At 37.3% G+C, this 14,769-nt stretch overlaps 1 protein-coding gene across 4 annotated transcripts in view; it reads right to left on the bottom strand.

Annotated features, from left to right (window-relative positions):
* aak1a (AP2 associated kinase 1a) overlaps nucleotides 1-14,769 on the bottom strand; it is a 112,559-nt gene that overhangs the window by 9,949 nt on the left and 87,841 nt on the right. For 3 of the 4 annotated variants that reach the window (XM_067413091.1, XM_067413092.1, XM_067413093.1), the window contains 2 exons: nucleotides 13,173-13,328; nucleotides 11,210-11,311 (listed from right to left, as the gene is read on the bottom strand). The exons of the other annotated variant lie outside the window; for it this stretch is intronic. In XM_067413091.1, coding sequence (XP_067269192.1) covers nucleotides 11,210-11,311; nucleotides 13,173-13,328 — 258 coding nt within the window. The remainder of the gene's footprint in view (nucleotides 1-11,209; nucleotides 11,312-13,172; nucleotides 13,329-14,769) is intronic. 4 annotated transcript variants of the gene reach the window in all.

Raw genomic sequence — 14,769 nt, 5'->3', positions numbered from 1 at the left:
TTTGTATTAGTATCAGCTTTACAGAATATCACTCCGAAAAATAAAGGTTCCACAAGGGGGGTTTCACAGCGATGCCATGGAAGAACCATTTAGGATTCCTCAAAGGGGCTCATTAGGGGCTTCTGCACCGGATGAAACATTTCATAGTTCCTAGAACTAATGGCGGAAGTACCCACTTTTTGGCGTGTTTGCACCGCAGAAACTGGGAGCGATTTTCGTTCTAGGAATGCGTTTTGGGGAACTAAATTCACTCCTACTTCAAAGTAGGGTCTAATCCAGAACAATAGGAACCACCAGTGACGCAAGTGTACGCTGATTGGCATGTAGGCCTTTCGCGACAGTCAATAAATCAATTAATCGCACAATAAAAACAAATGACCTTGATCATTTATCCAGCTACGATAATTTCCATTTGCATGCTTGTTTGTTTTCCTCGTCTCTCTCCCGCTGACTGCGCGCACCTCGTTTGAGGTGTTTATACTCAACGCGCAGACCGGGTGCCGGCGTGATGAGATGAGATTCGCCTGGAACTCGTGCTTCTTCGGTTGCGGAGTCGCATGCAAAGTTACAAAATTTGATGTGCACACCGCCAAGCGAAATGGGGTCTCACGCACTCCTCATTGATGCCATTTTTGCCGCGTGCACACTCGCGCTCGTCCGGACGCGTCCAGTAGTCTATAAACAAGGCCTAAAGCTACACTGAAGTTGGCAGTTTGATAAAAGCAAGTTAATTCTTCAGTTCAATCTTTATGTGCTAAAAGGCACACACGTTCCTGTAGAGATAGTAATACACAATCTCCTTTTTTTTGCCAAATAAATGAAAAGCATGTAATCAATGTCTTCTCTCCTGCTGTATCAAAATCTCATCTAGTTTTCCTCAGAGATGGTCAAGTCAAGTTCAGTTTGTGCATGATTACATGATATAACATTTTTTCTTTAATACCGTATCCTAAATTGTGGATAATTAAGCTAAAGAAAAAAAACAAAAAAACAACGAGAACCATACAGAACCTAAAACCGTGATACGAACCGAACCGGGGGTTTTGCAATCATCCATTGCAGTTTTTATCTGTCACAATATCACAATCATTTCTTAGTCAATTTATCGTCCAGCAAAATTTGTTATCGTGTCAGGCCTATGGGCATGTGAAACACCAGCCCCCGCCATTTAAAAAAAGACGCTAACTCGCACAGATTATAGCCTATATTTACTCCACGAACTAACACAACAAACATGGAAACCCTCTCACCCTTTAAGCTAATGAGAAAATCCAGGCAACTTTGAGGGGACCAAGCAAAACATGATTATGTATTTCTGCACAGCTTCAACAATGGACATCAACAACACGGCAAACCCTAATACTTTTTCATATACCGTCTACTTTCTTGGTATAACAGTTCTATCTAATAACATAATATACAGCACTGTTAAACAGATCACAAACGAATACAGATGGAGAATGTGAGCGCTGTGTGCGCAGGCTTTGCGGTTCTCGGTGGCGTAAAAATAAATGTCCGCCTCGCCGTCAAAATAAAACCGCAAGCACGGCTTACGTCACTTCAGAGTTCCTAATGGCGTGCGAATGCAACCAGGGAAATGGCTCTAGGGAGACATTAAGTTCTCGGGGAACCATCCTGGTGGCCAGACTAGAACTAACCGGTGTGAAAAAGGCTATTGAGCCAATCTAAAATTGGTGTGAAGACACTTTAAGGGTGTGTTCACACTCGTAGTTTAGTTCGCTTGGTCCAGACTAAAAATAAATAAAATAAACATCATGTCCTGGTCCGGTTAGCATTCACACTGGCATTTTTAGACTGAACCTAAAGATACCAAACCTAAAGGCATAGGGATATGTTCACAACCTGATTGGTCGGCTTTTATTACGTATATTTCACGACGGAACCGACATCCAAAACAATGTTGTGTTCTGGGCTAAATGCGCTCATTGACCAGCTGAGACCTCATGAGGAGCTTATAAAATGTGTTAAGGAGTCAAAACAGCGTTAGGAATTCCAGTCAGACACACAAACCGAAACTGAACTGTGATGGGCAACATCACGACTATGACGAGAGAAAAAAAGGTGCTGAGCATTCTGCTCTTTTTAGGGTCACATCTTGTGACGTCTTGTCCCGTTTTTGATTCGTTTACATGTCTTTGGTTCGTGTTGCTTTCGGATTTCAGTCGAACCGCACCAGAGTTCGCTTGGAAGCGGGCCGAGACCCATCTTTTCAGGGTTCGGATGGCAAGTGTGAACACCCCCTAAAAATCGAATGAGTGCTATTCCACCATAAAGAACCTTTTGTGCAATAGATGCTAAAGGTTCTTCATGGAACCATAAATGCCAATAAAAACTTTTATTTTTAAGAGTGAAAGACCTGCTTGGCCTTAGATGAAGGGTTCCCACACTTTTTGTCCAATGTATTTCCATAACATTTCCAAGACATTTCAAATAGTTTGTGATTAGGATTGTTAAAAACGAGTTTGATTCTAGTTTGAACCCTGTATTTGGACAATAAGTCTACAGAAGAGCAATATCTAGCTGATGAAGGACTAGTTAGGCGTATCTTTTTTGTTCCATGCCCAGAAAACACAAATTTCCAGGTTTTTCATGACTTTAACCCTGTCAGTTTCAGCACTGCCTGTTGAAAAGCACATCGTTTTCCGGATGTAACGGAATGAATCACTGTGTGTTTTATTTGAATTTCTGGTAAATGGCAGATGGCAGACGAGACCTCAGGAGGAGCAGACCGTCATAGGCTCAGTCCAAACACATTTACCCACAGTTAACTCAGAAAATAAACATATCTGACTTATTGAAATTTTAAGAGATTAAGATTCAAAATAGAGGTTATTTGAGAAGGTAATGGATACAAATAAATGCTGCCCACAGGCACAGCTCATAAGGTTTTGGAACAGCTTATATTTACATTTATCATTTAGAGCTTGATGGATGAAATGTTACTGAACACGGAGTTTCTTCAAAACTCTGATAGTCGCTATATGCATGTTCAAGTTTATCCAAAATAGCCTTCGCATGACAGGCTCGGAGGAGAAACAGGCAAAATGTGACAAAAGAGAATCCAACTGACAGAAAAGCAAAGTTTACAACTTTGTGCTCTAACATACAGATAAATAATCTTTATCGTATAATATTTATCTCGAGAATAATACACATTTATACAGATTCTCAGTTTTTACATTCATCTTATACCATCACGGCCCAATGTACCCTCAATATGATGCATATTTCCATTTACCCTTTATGTGTCTTAAAGGGGACAATGCATAACTGGATTGAAATTTAAAATATTCAAATTTGCACTATTGGTAATAATAAGCGTCCCATGTCAGATACAGCAAAACGCAAAGTAAAAGCAGAACGGGGTTTAAATGAACAAGAAAAGAAACAAAGGAAGGAAGAAGGAGATGAGACAGGATGATAGACAAAATAAATGTTGGGATCAAAGAACGATCACAGAGGAATGAAATTCAAGATGGTTAATACTGTGACAGATAACTGCAAAGGGAAAAGCCTCTGTTTAAATAAAACGAGTGCTCATTTACAGCAGTTTATACATTTATCTGTGATGCTGCATGTCTAGAACTTGGCAGGACAAGCTAAATCTAATGCAAATGAGCATTGGAAAACTTTATAATGCAACTTCTAAGGGCCAAAACATACTCTGCATAAGTGTGTGAACGCTAACAGTTCTAGCTACTCAAACTCAATTTATGTTTTTAATAATATAGACATTTTAAAGTAACTATCACCTTTTTAAGGACTATTGTTTGTTACCATCAGAACACTTGCAAGGTTAGACTTTAACATGTTAGGCATTGCTAGAACTACCATTCAGTAGTAAAAAATAATAATAATAAAAAAATGATATATATATATATATATATATATATATATATTTTTTTTTTTTAAAGAAATCAATACTTTCATTCAGTAAAGATACATGATCAAAAGTGTCAGTAAAGACATTTAAATTACAAATGATTTCCATTTTAAGTAAATGCTGTTCTTTTGAAGTTTCCATTTACCAAAGAATCCACTTATATTAGTAATTCTTATTTTGTTCTGTATGTTTATATAAATATCATATAATAGGGCTGTCGATTTAACACATTAATTTAAATTATTATTAAATTATTAACACTATTTAACGCACGTGCCCCAGTAGTTCACCTTACATTTCATACAGTTGATTGGTGATGAACATGAAGCCTGTAGAATGCAGTCAGAAACCCCTAAGATTTGAGATATCACGGGCAAAATGCTCTTTTTGCCTCATATTTATATAGTTAAGCAATATCACATGAGTAACAAGTGCAATATCACACAAGTGATGAGGTTGCCCTGAACAGCACGTGTAAAATGTGACAATGATTTTATACATCATTGATATTGATTTTATACAATATTAAGAAGTAAAATTGTGACAATATTGTCTGCTTTTTCTAAATTTTGCCAACGAAAAAATTACCTATAAAGCCAAAGCAGAACTGCTGTGCATCTCAGAGAGAAACACGGTGGCGCTTCGTTTCTGAATGAATCCAAATCAATCGGGTGAACCAATGATTCAATGGGACAGCTATTTAGTTTATTCCTGAATAAATCATCCGTTTGAATGAATCAAATGAATGAATGACTCAATAACTTACCCATTTAGACATATGAAACCACCTACTGGTTTCTTATTTAGAGGATCAGTTCATTAATTTTTTCCATATTAATTAAAAACTAGGTATAGTTCAGCCAAAAATGAATAATTTACTCTCCCTAATGGCTGTTGAAGCTTAAAAGTTTATGTGTAATAAACAATGTTAAATCAAATAACATATTTTTTTCTAAAGCTACTTGTTGATGCTCTCTCATTTAACACAATAATGACTTTAAATTATCTTTTGGGTGCAATTTCTCAGCCAAATTAGATGTGTAATTAATTACATTAAACATTTTAATCACTTGACAGACCTAACATATAATGATATGTTAAAATAAAACTTCTCAAATAATAATAAACCAATACAATTTTTTTTTTTGCTGTAGTTCATAATTTGAAATTTCAAAGAATGTCTATTTTTGTATTAACAAAATGAATGTAAGTTGGAGGATAATGTAGTAATAACAAAAGTACATTTAAAAACATTTAACCCTTTACACATATGTTGCTAAATAAACATGGTAATAGGTTTTAGTTGAAAATGTATCTTTTTTTTATTTTATAAGTTGCACCAGGTTAAAGCGGAGCTGGAAATGCAAAGGTGAATGTTGATTATGAAAGCATTAGGAGGGCTTTCAACATTGATGATAATAAGAAATATTTCTTGAGTAGCGTTCTGGGATTGCTAGCATGCTGTAGCTGGTTGCTAGAGTGTATAAGTTGGCCAAGCATTCTGTATATGTTTCTATACTTTATGTAGAGTATGCTTCTGCCCTTAATGGCTCAATTTCTTGTAATTTGCTTTAGTCTTTGCTTTAGTTAAGTCTAATTATTTATGCAACACCATCCTTTTAAGAACCCTAACCCCTTACTTGCTCTCATTTCTTTTGTATTGTCTGTCTGAAACTGTATAACCAACATCCCAAGAATAATCAGTGGGCTGACCACATGAATAATCAGAGGAATCTAAAAGCTCCTGGTGTAGTTGTGCATGATTCAACTGTCCACATTATTCTAAAGATATATATATATATATATATATATATATATATATATATATATATATATATATATATATTATAATCCTTTAATAAAAATGTATAAAATAAAATAAAAACTTTTCTCAGGATAAAAAAAAAAAAGTTTTTTTATCGTTACAGTTGGGTGGAAACCGTCTCTCCATATTCCGTCATCATTTTTTAAATTTATAACCTTTATGGCTGTCTGTGAGTTTTGCAAATATTTATCCAATGAAAAGTTTTAAAAACAGCTTGTGACTAAACCTCGTAAGGCAGCATTGGATCCTCAAACTCATAACTCCACCCGCCTCAATCGTAAAAGACAAGCCACACACATTTTAGACCGTTTATGCTTGTTTGCAATGCAAGGGTAAATAAAGAACTGGGTGTTTGAATATGTGCAGTATTATCTATATGTATAAAGGCAAATGTTTTATATATTTGAGGAGTGGAGAAGTTTCTTAGTCTAGTATTTGTTGTCCAGTCAAAGCCAATACTGTCTAAAATCGCCTGTGTGTAACACCATCTTTTATAACGTGATTTTGGCCAAATGAAAGAATAAACTGAGTGGACACATAGCTACAATAAACTTTATAACCTGTTAAGTTTATGAAAATGCAATAGGACACACTTACTGCCTCAGACGCGGCTGCTCTACTGATGGACTAATGTCTGACAATCGCTCATCATCAGTCCTTTAAAAAGACATCTAAAATAATAGACAAAGTGCAATGTAGTGTTGTCAAAAATATTGATTTTCCGACATATTGATACGCAGAACAGATACACAATACCCGCTGCTCTCTCCCCTCACTCACTCCTTTCATTTGCTCCAGATGAATATTGTTGGTGTTACAAGGCTTGAATTTTGGCATGGGATTGCGTGTACTGTGCATAATTTACTCATTCCTGCAGATTCGGTGCTCACACCCAAAGTGCGCGCACATAAAGTGTCTCTTTTTCTCCATTCCTTTCAACCGAAACAACCAGAGGGAGAGAGACGGCGCGTCGTGCGCGTGAGAGAAAAAAAAAAGTGTGTGTGTACGCTGTATGGTCACAGCCACTATAGCCTAATACTCATAGATCAAGCCTATGTGACGTGATTGTGCATGATTTGGCAATACTGTAGGTGATAGCCATACGCTGGTGAAAATCGGGCTGACTCCCCAAATTTTTTAAACATGCTTAAAAATTATCGAAAGGTCGGGAGGTGCTCCTAACGTGCTCGCATTTCCTCTCACACGGTGCGAGCCACGACCATACGAGCATCCACGATGTCCACGCGATTTCTCCTCAAAGAAAAAAAAAAACGTCTGCGAGTTCGTACGACAGCAAAAATCGCACCGTGTACGCCCACCTTAATGGATCTGTGCTTCAGGTCTTAAAGTGACAGCAGCCTAATATACCTGATGACAAATTATGAGATAATATTAAATCTTTTATATATATATATATAATATATCTACATGGCAGTTTTTTCCCCCGCTGTATCAATGTCAACATTTTGGCTAGTGAAAATGTTGAGTGGCTGATAACTTTGGAAAATTACAAGCCACATTTTCTGAAAAGTAGAGTTTTTGGAAAAAGATGAATAAGAGGTTTCCACCCGACAGCAACGAAAATCTAGAGGTCAGTGGTTTACAGGGTGTCAAAGTGCTGACATACGGCTGTTGGTGTTTTGAGAGGTTTAACAAGTTACTAAGCAGGCGTTTGTTGGGGTTTTCTGGGAGGTTGCTAGGTAGATGACTGGCTTTTTAAATGTTAGCCTATTCAAGCCTAAATCAAAATCTGTCACGTTTCCTCCCATTAAATCTTTTTTACGTCACATGCATGACAGAGGGGCATCGCATGATGTCTTTAATGACCCATAACCAAATAGCATTTAGCAAATTGTAAACAAAATGTTCAAATGTTGACTTTTGGTTTGCTATAATAGAGATATATGTTTTGGGAGTTGACATAAATCATTATTGGTTGCCGTTGGTTTTGACATCCTGAAGAATGAAGCATAAATCAATGATAGAGTCATGAGAATGTTTATGGATCAGCAGAAGAGAGACAAAGAGCAAATGTGAAAAGAATGCCAAAGGAAAATGTGCACAAGGTTTATGGGACTACTTATTGTTGAGGTTTCTAATCTCTCGCTATATTTTTAAGAACTGCACACTGCCCTCTCTCTCTCTGTCTCTCTATTCTTCTGCCTCTCTTTCTGTTTCCTCTATAAGTCGATGAGTTGGTCCACCAGCAGAAGAGAGCGTGCCAGCGAGGGCAGACTGGTCTCAGAACTGCCACTGTTGCTGCGAGAATGACCACCTAGAACATGCCGGAGAGAGAGAGAGAGAGAGAGAGAGAGAGAGAGAGAGAGAGAGAGAGAGAGAGAGAGAGAGAGAGAGAGAGAGAGAGAGAGAGAGAGAGAGAGAGAGAGAGAGAGAGAGAGAGAGAGAGAGAGAGAGAGAGAGAGAGAGAGAGAGAGAGAGAGAGATGTGGGAATGAGAAGTGTGAGAAAGAATGAAGATGAAAAGAAGATAAGACGTTGTCGGAGGGGGAGTGAAGAATGAGGGGTGAGAAAAGAAAGGAGGAAAGAGAAAAAGCAAAAACCAGATGAATAGCAGGAAAGAGAAAGCATAAAACGCTAAAAGATAACAGATTGGAATCAAAGTGAAGTATTTTCAAGAGGATGGCTAAGAAGAAAAAGAAAAAAAAAAGCTGCGCCTAGGTAACGCTTTATTTTGATGGTCCCCTTTAGAGATTCTACTAACGTAACGTCGCACCTACATGTTAACTCACTCTCATTGGAGCATTATTACACGGTCTGATTTATATCTGCTAACACATTATTTTGATGCTTTCTAACAGATATTCTACTGACTATAAGTAACTTTGCAAGCACATCAACTTATTCTGCTAACCCTAACAGTTTACTAATTACTAATACTCTGATGAGTTAGCTGACATGTAGGTGCAACGTTACTGATAGTGAACAGAATGTCTAAAGGGGACCATCAATATAAAGTCTCGGTGGAATTAAAGAATGTTCTCTGTAATGCTAATTTAAGGACATACATAGTTGAGATGTAATATATTATTTATGTAGTACATGACAACCACGTACTTGAATATCATAAAAGCAAAGTCATATTTTACCCCCAAATTAAAAGAAAAATATTATTTTTGTTATATTTTGCACAAAGAAAATGAAGGCAATTTTAGGAACCATTTTAAGCCCATTTTAATTCAAACTCCCTGTAAAATGGGGTCAATATGATTTTTTCGTTTGTTTTTGAAATTCTTAAATTTTTAGTTTTATTTGAAATATTAAAAATGTATTCTTATTAATATTTTTTAAAGTCTTTTAAAAATGTAAAGTTATTCCTGCACTCTAAAAACACATAACAATAGTGCACAATGTACTGCATTAATTACATTTTTTACAGGTATTTTACCTGCATTTTGAATAGTGAAATATGTTTTAGGGTTAGCTTAAATGTCTGTAAAATTACTGGATAATGTCCGGTTAATAAACTGCCAGTACCTTTTCTGTTATTTATTTAATTTTTTATGTATACCATTTTATTTATTTTTTACATTGTGCGATCAAAGCTGAATTTTCAGAAATCATTCTAATATGCTGATTTGCTGCTCAAGAAACATTTCTGATTATTATTAATTTTGAAAACAGCTTAATGTTTTTGTGGAAACCTATGGTATATATTTTTTTCAGGATTCTTTAAAGCAGCACTGGGTAACTTTTGCTCTCGGGGTCCCCCTACAGTTGGGAAAAAATTATGTCCTCAACTACTGTCGTAAGCTCTGTCATCCTACAACAGGGGATGCCATCGCACGTGCATTTGTTGATATGACAACCCTGATAGCCGTGAGCTAGTGATGCGCGGGTCGTCTCATAACCCGCGGACCCCATATGTCTATTTACTGGTCGCGGGTGCGGGGCGGGTTGTAAAAATATATACAGTGGTGCGGGGCGGGCCAAATAACTTCATAAAAGCGGCGCCACGGTTTAGTGCAGCACTAACAGTTCCCCTGAACACTGCAGGAGGAGTTCACATGCAGGTGTTCTTCTGGCGGCGCGTGTGAAATGTCTTCATCCCAGGTACAGTCAGTGGCATATGTTTCAGCATCTCATATGAATATAATTTCATGGGTTTTATTTTTTTCAAACGCCAAATAATCACGATTCTCACGTTTACAAGCCAGCGTCATTATAGTAGTCTATTGGTTAGCGTTTTACAGAATCTATATGATACTTCAGTTCAATGTTTGAGTGGAAGGTAATCACCAAAACAAGCCTGACAGCATCAGTCGGGCACGCCTCCTTCAGCTCACGCCAACGAGCAAACGCTGGTCCAATGCTGATCCTCGTCCTGCCTTTAATCCCATCACTTTTTCGTTTCCTCTGATTGCTTTCCTCCAACAAAACCTTTTCTTTCTTATTTGTCTGTGCTGCTTCGGACATGACAATATTATCCGACGAACAAAGTTGGGCTCGCACGTCCGAATGTAAGGAAGTGTGGGTGTTGGTGGAAGTGACGTATATGCCGTAAAGCAGTCGAATTTTGTAGTTCTTTTTGTTCTCGGGTTACTACCCGAAACCCGAAAGTTTAAAAGTACGATTAAAAACGATACAGACCCCATCAGGCTATGGCAGACGTGTCATTCAACCTATTGTAAGTCGATGTATCATCACAAGAGTCTTGAAAATATATTATGATGGTTGAAAAGTCACCTTGGGTCTGCTTTAATGAATAAAAAGCTCAACTAGAACTAGAAATCATTAGAAATGTCTTTACTGTCATTTTAATGAAATTGAATGCATCCTTGCTAAACAAAAGTATAACTATTTCTTAAAAAAAAATATTGACCCCAAAAGTTTTGAATGGTGTAAACACAGAGTAATTATATATAAAAAATATATAATACATAAATATATATTAAATATAATGTATTAATTTGTTTTTAAAATGACTGTCTGTATTACAGTAATAATAATTAATAAAATTTTATTAAAGTAATTAATAAAATCAGTCTGTATTACGGTATGTTAGGGTGATTATTTATTTTTATTTTTTTAATGAATAACCACTGACAATAATGTGACAAATCTCAATCTAAAGATATTAAGGAGTCACAATGCAAACATAACTGCATTTTCTTTTGTTTTTGGATTTTTTGGTGAAATGTGACAAACGTTGTAGAATCACTCATTTAACAATGACTGCGACAGGGCGAGGACAGTTTGTGATGGACAAATTTAAGCATGCATCAAAAGAGTAATCCTAATCTTTTCCGTTACTCAAAGCCAGGTCAACCAGCTTCAACTTAAAAAAATTGTTCAACAATGTGAAAAACACCAGCGTCTCGGAGCTATCTTACTGTACACCACTTTACCTTTGATCAGTCAAAAAGTTTGCAACCGTATGCTTATGCTTCAGTGAGAACAGATGCAGTAAATAAAGCATGTGCCCTTTTCCAAAAACTTTTGCGGTTATCCAAATTCCCTTACCTTGGCTGGAGCCTTTGGAGATAAGCACTGGAATTGGGTCAAACTGGTTATCAGAGCTTTGGTCCCCAGTCTCAGAGGACTGGAAGCCTGAGAGGGGAGAGGCTGCAGGAAGAGGTTAGTGCCGCAGCAGAACGGCGGAGGAAAGAAAAAAAGACAGAGATTAGGAAGAGTGTTAGAGAGGGGGAAAGAGAGCGATGATAAGCAAGAACAGGTCGAAAATGCAAGAGATGGTCCTCATTACGCGTAAGTAGACTTATAGACATTTATATAAAAATATAGTGCCTAAAATGGCTGTCCTTATTGGGTCTTCTGGATCATTGTATCCTTCCCTGATTCAAGCCCCTTTTATATGATCATTACGCTACCAGATAACAAAAATTACCGTCCAGAGACGTCTCTCTCAATGGCTCTGTAACAAACCAGCATCAATGATATTGTAATTATGGAGACGGAACTGCAAGCTTTGTTGACTTTGTTGTCATTTTTAGCAGCCATTGTGCAGTTAAAATTCTGGGTAACACTTTGTTTTAAGTTATTAACTATTAACTAGTTGCTTAGAAGCATGCACATTACTAGAATATTGGCTGTTTATTAGCCCATATTAATGCCTTATTCTGCATGACCTTATGACCTAAACTTAAATGCTACAAAAACTACCTTACTAACTGTTAATAATCAGTAAATTAGGATTTTATTGAGGCAAAAGTCGTAGTTGATAGTGAATATGTGTTCCCCATTCTAAAGTGTTACCAAATGCTGCATTATAAAATTCTACATGCACAAGTGGCATAATTAGAGCATTATTAGATATAATTAGAGCAATCAGCAACAATCAGTCACTTTTTACACTTGTATGCACATGTGCCCAGTGTGCACAAATGGTCATGTGACATGGAGTGTGGATGGAGATTGTTTTTGAAACGCAGTGGAAACGCCAGCATGGACAAGGATCATTTTTATTCTAAAACGCTGTTAAAACGAAAATGCACTAGTGTAAAGAGGGCCTCAATGTCACAATCCTTCTGACATCGTTATAATATGATGCATTTTTGTTTATTTGTTTATTATTATCAATGTTGAAAACAGTTGTGCTGCTTGATATTTTGTGGGTGGATAAGATCTAATTTACTTTAAACTGTTGCTCCGTCATGACAGTAGCTAGCCTAGAAATCTAGACGCACCCTAGCGGCAGCAAATCTAATCTGCCTGGGAGTGTCGTCTAACAACTTTTAATACACGTCTGAGCTGTAAACGCCAAACTCTGATCGGGCCAATCACATCGTGTATACAGTCGGTGGGCGGGGCTTAACATAATGACGGCTGAGTTGCGCTTGCGTGCTTAGTAAACACAGAAACTGGTGAACGGCGGTCTTTCGAATCAGCTCTGACCGCGACTCTGGAAGACTTGGAGTTAAGCTTTTCTCTGAGAAAAGAACGGCACTGAAGTCATTCTTAAAAAGGGAAGGTGTGTTCGGGGTTTTGCTGACCGGATACGGCGAAAGTTTAATCTATCAACTAGCTCTGGTTGGTTGTAGCGCTATCCTATCGCGTGCAGAGGGAGTTTGAAAGACAAACATTTATCCTGCCCCTCGGATTGAGCTGTCAATGGTGAGTTTCCGGACCAAACATCTTGATGTGGGTCTGGCTTGTCAGGCAAGACAGTAGCTAAACTGACAATGAAAACTGACCATAGTAGAAGAGCAATTTATATTTTATGTAATCCCTGGGAACTGAACCCATTGAATCGAACCTTTAACTCTAAGCATGATATTTGGGTTGGGACACAATTTGGAGTGCAGCAATGTGTGAAATCGAACTTGCATGGCTATTAGTATTAACCCCAGATTAGCGGATAAGCCAAACGACATTTTGAAAATGTTTTCATAAACAATCAACAATCAAACTTTACAAGCTCGTTACTTATACGGCATGCAACTGAGGCGAGTATGCATATGGTTCTTACCCTGGGGAGATTGTCCACTGCTCAAAGCAGTAGTAGTAAACTGGTCCATAGTTGGTGTAAGGAGAGATGAGGGGGATGAAGCCAGTATTAGACCCCCAGTGGAGGGGAGGGAGAGAAGCGGCCCATCCAAAAGAGAATCCCGTCCAACCAAAGATTCTGGAGGACATAGGGCAAGCATGAAGAATAAAGAATGACAGGTAACAGAAATATGAGTGACGAGAAATAAAATATTGAGAATATAGAGAGAGAGAGACAAAACACAAAGTTCAGTTGGGACAGATAAAACAAAGAGAGCAAAGGAAGTATGAAAAGCATGGGTAGAAGGTGGCAGTGAGAAATCACAGAGAAGCTCTGCAGCAGAAGTGATTGGGACCATACTCCATGAAAGCTTGACTTCGCATGATTTTCCAAAATGTGTCAGAACACACACAAGTGCGTGCAGTCTTAGTATTCTCTTTCAGGTCAACAACTTTCATGGTAGAGTGATAGTTCAGTAAAAAGAAATAAGTAAAAAGCACACTCTCCCAAACTGTCGCCGTGTTTATAGCAACACATCTGGTTTCATGGCACAGACGTCTGAGAGAACAAGTCACCCTCTTGATTTAGGGACCTATAAAGTTTTATTTTCCCACAAATTCCAAGTTTTATGATTTAATACAAATGTAAGATCAAAAACAGCGGTTATCAAATGAATGCATAAAACTTTAACTATTCATTTCATCTTTTAAAATATAACTAAGCTTGGTTTTACATTTTTGTAAAACAAAGTTCAACATAAGAGGTTTAATTTTTAAATCAAAACAAGGACAAAATTGTGACATTCCTTATAATATAATGTTTTAATGACTGTATTGTATTATTGTAAACTTTAAATGCATTTTACTGAACAATAATAATATATTTCTGAAAAAAGTCTTATTAATAACATTCATTTCGAGCATGTGTACAGTAGACGAAACCGTGCCATTCATTCACACAAAGACAAGTTTCAAATTCACAGAAACTAATCCATATAGCGATTTGAAGCATTCAGCCCTACTTATTTATTCATCCAAATTTGAATTCTGAATTCTCACAAGTGGCCAAAAACCAATTGAAAGAGTAAAACAACATTCCTGTCAAAAATAATGACTATTGAAGATATGCTATCAAGCTTCATGATAGTTTTTGGGGGCCACAACAATAATAACTACTGGTGCTACAGCATATGCTCAAGGACAACTACAGCCATACGACACACTGGGAATAACCAATGAAGTTATGTGATACGCAGTGGGATGTAGTTAGCCATTTGGTCACCAGGTGGCTGTGCTCACAATAAAAACAGACACCAACACAATCCAACCTGGACTGCAATATCAAGAAATGTGACACAGCACTTTGAGGCTTTTAAAGACACAGGTCATCGCCATAGTATAAACAACAATGTGCCATTGGTTTATTCTCTTTGCTGCCAAAATAATTAAGAACTTATCATTCAACCAAACCATCCACGTTCTCATCAACAAGCGATGACAAGTTATTTCACTGCTAATAAGGACAGATGGGGTTATGTGGTTATTGTGCAGAAAGTGTCAGCATGTTTTAATCAGTGAAA

The sequence above is a fragment of the Pseudorasbora parva genome, chromosome 13, assembly GCF_024679245.1.
Source record: "Pseudorasbora parva isolate DD20220531a chromosome 13, ASM2467924v1, whole genome shotgun sequence".
NCBI lineage: Eukaryota > Metazoa > Chordata > Actinopteri > Cypriniformes > Gobionidae > Pseudorasbora > Pseudorasbora parva.
Note: the sequence above shows the minus strand (reverse complement) of the source record. Positions and strands in the feature narration are given on the sequence as shown.